This window comes from Montipora foliosa, chromosome 6 (assembly GCF_036669935.1).
Source record: "Montipora foliosa isolate CH-2021 chromosome 6, ASM3666993v2, whole genome shotgun sequence".
Classification (NCBI taxonomy): domain Eukaryota; kingdom Metazoa; phylum Cnidaria; class Anthozoa; order Scleractinia; family Acroporidae; genus Montipora; species Montipora foliosa.
Window position 1 is genome coordinate 63,221,205 of NC_090874.1, and position 8,444 is coordinate 63,229,648.

The window sequence follows — 8,444 nt, forward strand, 5'->3', positions numbered from 1 at the left end:
GTTCATCTTTTAAACACCACAGGTCAGGTTAGGATTAATTTTGGTTATTATATATTTATGAAAGTCAAGTAGACTATTGCCGCACGACTGATAATACAAAATGTATTTTTTTAACGATATTGCGGCTGGCCAATACCAGTCTTCATCAGCTTTATTTGGAGTTCTAACGAATTTACAGAATATATATACACATGTTATGAAGTAATTAAAGAAGATTTCAAATGATAACTTAACGTGATATAGCTACTCGATAAACGAACCAAAACGCAAAAGAATAAAATGCTGTTGAAACACAATATACTAACGAGATCGTTAAATTCACTGTAAATTATCCGTCAAGTTTGTAGGTACCGTGATGATGAAAAGCTAAGCGTCACGGGCATACTGAGCAGTGGCGAAACATCGCGCCAGTAAAGAGGTCAATCCGACTTGCTAAAGGTTGACGTAAACTGAAAAAGCAACGGAGGCTAAGACGTCAACGTAAATTTACATTTAACACGTAAATATCGTAAGAGGAGTAGAAAATAAGTGTCTTATGCAACTATAGGTTTCAAGTATAATGCGCCCGTGGGGAAAGATGATGGGCTACAATTTGCTGGGCTCTAATTTTATTCCATTGAATTTGTATGTCCAGCAGACCAGCGAGCCATACTCAATGAATAGGTCCAAAGCCTGCCTAGGGAATGAAGAGAAGAAAGAAGAATAGTCCTCGAGTCTCCATTTATGATCGGTTAGATTTAAATATGTTTTCAAAAACCTATTTTGATCAGCAGGGAGTGTTGAAAGTACGGAAGCGAGTCACCCTCATGGTCGTCACAGTTAGTGTTATATTCGCGGTGTGTTGGATATCTGGAGCTATTACCTATTTGGTGGCTATCTTTTCGCCCACGTTCGGCCCTGGTGATGTTGCATATGTCACGCAATCTACAGTGGTCATGTTTAATTCTGCTGTCAACCCAATTGTGTATGCCTTGATCAATCAACAGTTCATCCAAAAGATCAAGTACATGATGTGCTGTAGATGTCGCCCTAAGATACACCCCATTAGGAAAGAGCGGAAAATGGAAGATATCGATCTCAGCAAGAGCGTACAGCCAATTCCGGAAAAAGAGGAAACCCCCTTGTAACAGAATTTGGTAAAATTGACACCATCGCCAGAAATTTGACAAAAATGTGACCAGAGCAATTTACAACCTCGCTCCCAAAAGGCCCCATCCTAAACGAACGGAAACGAAACAATTTTGTGCTGTAATGAGCATGGGTATATTGGGTGGAACTTTAGAAGTTTCGAGGATACCCAGAGAAAAGTCCAGACTGGTCGTTTTGTTTCGTCTTCTATCATAGCAGGTGTCATGGACCAACGACCAGGGCAACGGATTTATTAAAATTCCTGTTTGCCCTGTTTATGAATACGTTAACTTAGTAATATCACAACACTGTGACGATTGTTTATCCTTGCTGGACAAGCGTATCAGGACAGATGTACTCTTAATTGACTTTTCACAAACCTTTGACTCAGTTTCCCACCAGAGACTCCTACTCTGGCAAAGTGCACATGACTCGAAATTTCACCACCAGCTTTTATTTCATATCCTTAAAATTCAGGCTTTGCTTGATGGGATTTCGTTATTAGAAACTTTCTACAAATGTCCGAAGTGAGTTTTTTCACAGCACGAACTTCGGCATTTTGGCCAAAAAATTGCGACATTTCCCACGCGACCAAAAAGGTCTTCATGACGTCATCAGTTGTGTTAGACAAAGAGTCTGCGGAAAATATTGCGTGCGTAGCGGCCCTGGGCTAGTCAGCTGCAACAATCCCAGCTTGACCCCAGGTATATCAATTCATCTTCTTCCTACAAAGGAGGCTTGAAGAAATAAATGGACGAAATTTGTCCAAAAACACCGGCCCGGTTTCAAACCCACCCGGCAAACCTACGAAGACTTCGATCCGGTGCTGTGTTTTGCAAAAACGGTCGAACTAGCTGATATGTCAGGGTTTGAAGATTTAAGAAACGAACTTTCTCAACCATAGACCTAGTAAGAAGAAAGAAAGATCAACCAGTGATTGCAACAGATCGAGTGCGAAAGGAAGGTGCAGTGTGAATTGATATGCTCGCACGGGTGAGCCGATGCTCTCGATCGACCACTTCGTTCTATGCCATATAGTTCCAAATCAGATGGTTTCACTTCTACAATGACAATAAATAACGACTTCCTCAATGTTTTTCGGATATCAATTGAAATGCACTGAGCGCGTTTAGTGAATTTAAATCGACTGACAATCCAAGTCCCAAGCCTGCCTACAGATCGTTTTCACTGTCACGCCATAAAAAATAAATTTGAAGCCGTACAAACGTTAAATGTTGTAGAAAACGAATGCATAAACAACCTAAGCAAGTGTGCTTACTTTCACTTGCGAGACAGTACACATGAGTTTGAAACACCTAATATACTTGAAACGTTCAAACTGCGGAGAATCATAACGAAAGATATATTACATTTCCAATCACAACAGATTTCATTGTTTTGTGTCACGCAAGTGACAATAAGGAAATTCAGAATGCTGCATTTTCAAAACCAAGAACGTTAAAGGAACTGATAACTTGTTAAAAGAGTTCTTTCTAGGTCATCTTCAACCTTGTAAAAACCCGGAAGACCTCACGGTTTTGATTTTAGACCATGCGAAAACTATCTGGTCATCGAACGTTCGAATTCCGATAAAACGCGCCCTTCCAAATAAAATTCACCTCGCGTCTTTTAATAATGAAATGTATGCAAATGCATAATTAACTCAGGTCCTCAGAGAGAGCCTTAAGCCCACAGAGGAGGAGAGCTGTAATCTGGATACTGAGATCTGAAAATACAAGTGAAGGGAAAATGCAATTGACGTGCTCAAGCTTAAGAGTAATGTGAACACACCGCAAGATTTCGTCCGATGTGGATTTCAAACCAAATTTCAGCTACACTACACAACAGACGACCAATACATTGAACCATTAGGTTTATTTTGCATGTTTCGGCCGAGCACCGGCGTACAATAATGAAGAAACACGTATACCAGCGTACAATACCGTTGCTTTCACAGAAATCGCCGTCACAGCACGCGACAATAAGACATACCTAGAACTTAGCAACCACCAACAAACATCGTGGTTAGAACGGCGGCCAGAAAACACCTGTCGTAAAAAACCCCGTGGGACAAAAAAAAAAGACAGGAAATCTTGGTAGGAACCAGGCCCAAGCTCATGAAACCTTCCTACTAGGTTTTATGCGTACTGACAAAAAACAAACAAACTTAGTAATAACTGAGAAGGTGTCGGCCTAGACTGATTGCCCACGTGCAATCACAAGCTTAAATACCCATATCACTTTACCCATAATGCGTCTATACTCAAGGGCCCAGGCCCTTAGCCTGTTTCTCTCGTGCCGCAGAAATATTTAATTTCCGGCTTATTCGTTGGCACTCAATCGCCAGAAATTCCATATTGTTACTCTTCGTTAAATAACTTAACTACAACTGCCGGTAGAGAAAATCAGGGAATACCCTATATTGCTGTGTGCGCTTTTGCCGCTTTAAATCGTAAATGTAGATGTAAAATCAATCACAACCGCACTGAATCCTCGCACAAGTCATTGACAAGTTCCAAGTTTACACAAGCGATGACGTCAAAATCCACAACTCGATCCCAGGCCCTTGTCTCATATTTTTCTCAAAAATAGGCGAGGTTTTTTCGCATTTTAGATATGTTCTCCGAACAGAAATTAAATTGTTTTTGTACAGAAATGTTTCTTAGACCATTACATTTTAGATTTTAAAATTAAAAATGTTGGTGAAAATTTCGAGTCATGGGCACTTTAAGAGTAATTACTATGGCATCACTGGTAATAGTCTTTTTTGGATTGAGAACTTCCTTTTGGACCGCAATCAGTGTGTCAGTGCACAGTCCTAGGTCCCCTCTTGTTCCTAGTCTACATCAATGATATTATCCATAACCTTTACTCTAAAATTAAGTTATTTGCTGATGATTCTGTTCTCTATTCCGAAATCTCAAGTGTTATGATCCCAGTTTATTCCAAGAAGACCTTGACACTCTATCCTGCTGGGCCACTACTTGGTGAATGAATTTTAATTTAACTAAATCTAATATAATGTCAATTACCAGGTCTCCTCTTAAGTCTCCAGCTAGTTAATTACAGGCTTTGTAATAGCCCACTTTAATCAATTTCATGTCATAAATACCCTGATGTTTTTATACAAGATAACCTAGAATAGGACTCCAATGTAAAATCTGTTAAACACAAAGTCGTGAAGATACTGGGACTACTACGTAGCAATTTTTCTGAAAGCAGCCAATATGTTAAGACCCAAGCTTACAATTCTCTCGTAAGACCCCATGTAGGATACGCATCAGCTGCCTGGAATCCATTTGAAAAACAACACAAAAAAGCATTGGAGGCTGTCCAACGTTGCGCTATCACATTTGTCTGCTACGATTATTCACAGTTTTCCAGTGTAACTTCTAAGCAGCATTTCCATGGCTGGGACACTCTCGAAGTCCGTTGATGTCTAAGTGCCGCTATCATGATGTATAACGCCGTGCAAAATCAAACTCATTTGACATTTCCAGCATCTGTCACCTTAGCTCATAGAAGCAATCGCTCCAACCAACCTCATAAGTTCAGACATATCTTTGTCCGCACTAATGCATATAAGTTCTCTTTTTTCCCTGTTGTCATCCCCTTCTGGAACGGTCTTTCAGTGGCCGCTGTTAATGCGGAGTCTGTTACTGCCTTCCAAGCGAATGCTTTGCCAACCATAAGACAATATTGCAACACAATCTAGATATTTATATGTTTTAAATAATTTAATTTAGGTATTTATTTATTTATTTTTGCCCCCTTTTCTCTTTCGTCGCTGACTGTTTTAGTATCCGATCTTCTATACACCGAATGCAAGTATGGCGGACCACTCGGGCGTTGACCGGTCGAGTTGCGCGAAGTCGAGGGTAGTTAGGCCTCGGCTTTTCCCTGTTGTTTTTGTTGTTGCGAATGGTTGAACGTGTGCTACCTTAGGAGGATCTCTCTCTGGTAGAGAGCCGATGCGTTTTGTTTTGACTACACGTCGCTAGAAATTTGCAAACATCGAGCGTGTTTTGTCATTTTCGCGACGCCTACTCATTGCTGTGTTCCTTAATGTAACCAGAAAGGTGTAAAATCGCCAACTGGAGAAAAAGTTACCTTTTTTTTGAACTTCCAAATCAACCGTTACTGAGGAAGAAGTGGATTCAGGCGATCTAACGAGAGGGACGAAAAAACTGGCGAATCACTGGAGACACGAAAGTTTGCTCTTTGCACTTTTAGACGAGAAGATCTGAGAAAGTCGCTCGCTCGACGAACTTATGTTGTGGAGGGAAGTGTACCGTCACGATTTGCTTGGTATGTTCCATCTCCAAGGAAAAGAAAAGCACCAACTGAAAGGCTGCCTTTGCCCGTATCTTCGAAGAAACAATTGTTTACATCCGACCCTGCTTCTGAAATTAACATTGCGTCTTCAGCTGTTGAAAGTTCAGATGAAATATTTCCCAGTACAAGTGGAGCCAACGAAACAAATGAACCCGATATCAGTGTTGAGAGTAGCGTGGAAATGGATCAACAAAAGAAAGTCGAGGATCTCGAGGCTAGACCGTTAGAAGCACTAAAGGAGTTTTCGAGCCTTCGAAAGAAGAACGATGAACTGGACAGAAAGATTACCGAAAATGAGCAGCACCAGGAGACAATGTCTTCCCGTTTATTTTCTCTCGATCGTTTCAAGTCTGATGCAGATGTTAACTTTTATACTGGCCTTCCCAATTATGCCACTCTCATAAGTATTTTGGTGAGGATTGCGAAAACATTCGCTCTAGGATTAGCTCAGATGTCCCAAAGGAGTTTTACAACTCTGAATCTGACGACGAGGAAAATGGGCCGACAGCCAAGAAAGGACGCCGCCGAAAGACTAATAATAAAAAAAACTTGCACAATTTTAACAAAAGAGCCAAAATGTGGTTGCAAAACCCGACCTGGCCAGCAACACAAGAGCAAGAGGCATTCGTGACCTCTCTACTGAAAATGCACGATGCAGCTTTTAAATTGTGGGGAGGATCATTTTTTCTAAAGCTGTGAAGGCACTGACAGCGGAAACAAATATATGGTATTCACCGGCCGGGAGGTCCGTATTGGGAAAAACTGTGCCCGAGGTCTCGAGACAGAGGGCACAGTTTCTCTTAACCCTTTGGTAGTGTAACACTAACACTCTTTGGTAGTGTAACACTAAATTACAAGGGAGGTCAATTCTACACAGAACACATAAATACACTTAGGCACAGAAGGCAAAAACAATTAAACCCTATTGTAACTGTGAGTAACGAAATTACCAAGGCGGTCCGTTCTGACAATGCGGAATTCAGAACGGGAAAAACCCGACCTCAACCCGTACCCGTGAGCGACATTCGTGGGCTGTGGCACTGCAGGTGTACAAGGAAACCGGACTTCTTGATGTTAGATATGAAACGCCTGCAAGCCTCATCACGGCGCGCCAACAGCGTAGGCAAGCCACAGCTCACGAGTGCCGACTCATAAGAGCAATCTGGAAATATGATTCTTAGTGCAGACTTCTGCGAGCTTTACACCAACTGAACCAGGGGGTAACGCGGACCGCACAAGGTTACAATAAACCTGAGTGAAATTCAAGGAATTGTCCAATGTTAGCCCAAATAGATCTACCGTATCAAGTAGTGGCAGTGCAACACCTTCAGCAAATAATGATAGTTTGACATTGGGTTTTCGCGAGAGAACCGGGACCTTGCATTTTTCAGGGTTCAAAATCATCTTGTTATTACGAAACCACTCACACACCACCACAAGTTCCTTATTGACAACATGTTCGACAACGGCTGGATTCGGCAATCAGCAAAATATAGCTGATTATCATCAGCATAGTTAGACAGCTTCGCCTCTTTGATAAAATAAAATAAGTCATTTATGAAGATATTAAACAATAAGGGTCCTAAAACGGAGCCTTGGGGAACGCCGCTGTTAACATATGAGATATCACTTGTAACGTCCTCTACTCGAACCAGTTAATCTACTCGGTCCAGTTGATTTTTTCAAGTGGGGGGTCATTAACACCATTTGAGGGGTCACCCAGATGTCGTGCCAGCAGAGGCCCTTTGGCTCACACGTTCACACGTTTAATTATTTTGTAATGTAATGTCCCATTTTGAGGTCTAGATCTTTTAGTTTTTTAAGCTTTGGTAATAAATTCAGTTTAAAGGTAACACGCTCTTGAGTAAAGTTCACTTGTTTCTTCTCAAATAAATAGTCTGCAAAAAAACTAACCTCAAATTGCTCTGACGGACATTTTCCTGGAAGCCATGCATGTCTTGCAGTTGCACTAAGCAAACGTTTATTGCACACACTAAGGAAGGACTAAAGATGTTGTTTCCGCTTCATAATTCCTCTTCTTTTTAGTCTAATCTGATGCCAGGTCAAAAGATTTTTTGGCTTTACGGTTGCACCAAAAAGTACTGTAAAAGCCGGGAGTTAACAGTAAAAGACATGCCAAAAGACAGATGAAGAAAAAAATAACCTAGTTTTCATATATAACTCTGAATCTAATTGATGACAATCGATCTTAAAAACACGAAAATGTCTGCAGTCTCTGACTTTTATGAATCAAGGGAAAGGTCATGATGTTATGTCAAAAGAAAGAAATTGATCACGTGCTAGGCAACCATAAAGGTGCACGTGATCACCATGTCTCAACTGAATGAACTACGGGAAAGAATGCTAGTCGTTCGTTGATTTTAGACTAAAACAACGTACAAAGAATTTCCACCCAATTTCCGACTGGGATTGCCATACTGGCAACGCAGTTAGGAGAAAGCCTCTCAAAAGTAGTAAAACTGGTTCCAGTCACCTTAAGAAGGACAACAGTTCACTTACATGTGATTATTGACGCATACCATTGACATGTAACTTGGAAAGTCTTTGTCATCATATTTGGGAACACCTAAACAACCAAAATATCCTCTCAAATAGGAGTATACTCATGAATGGTATCGTTATATTATGACAAACATATTGAGCAAGTTACAACGGTTATCAGTCACACACGCCCCTCAACGACTTCTTTTTCATTTTTCGAAACTAAATTTGGGTGGGCGTCAATCAAACGTTTCCATGACAATAGTCCTGTCGAATTCGACATAGAAACATTTGATTGAAGCCCACCCAAATTTAGTTTCGAAAAATGGGCGATGACTGGTAACCGCTGTGATGAACGCAGTTTCTATTAGTAGTTCTCAGTATAATGTTTGAGAAAAGTTGGATATTTATTAAAGATGTTTTCATTGATCGAAACTATCATTTACCCAGAGAATGATTGTACTGTTGGTGGAGCAAGA

General features: G+C 40.8%; 1 protein-coding gene and 1 pseudogene across 1 annotated transcript in view; both read left to right on the forward strand.

The window, feature by feature from the left end:
- LOC138005886 (pyroglutamylated RF-amide peptide receptor-like) overlaps positions 1-1,127 on the forward strand; it is a 59,349-nt gene extending 58,222 nt beyond the window's left edge. The window contains exon 5 of the mRNA XM_068852062.1: positions 774-1,127. Coding sequence (XP_068708163.1) covers positions 774-1,127 — 354 coding nt within the window. The remainder of the gene's footprint in view (positions 1-773) is intronic.
- A 2,743-nt stretch (positions 1,128-3,870) lies between these two features.
- On the forward strand, positions 3,871-6,250 carry LOC138005888 (uncharacterized; annotated as a pseudogene).
- The last annotated feature ends 2,194 nt before the right edge of the window (positions 6,251-8,444 follow it).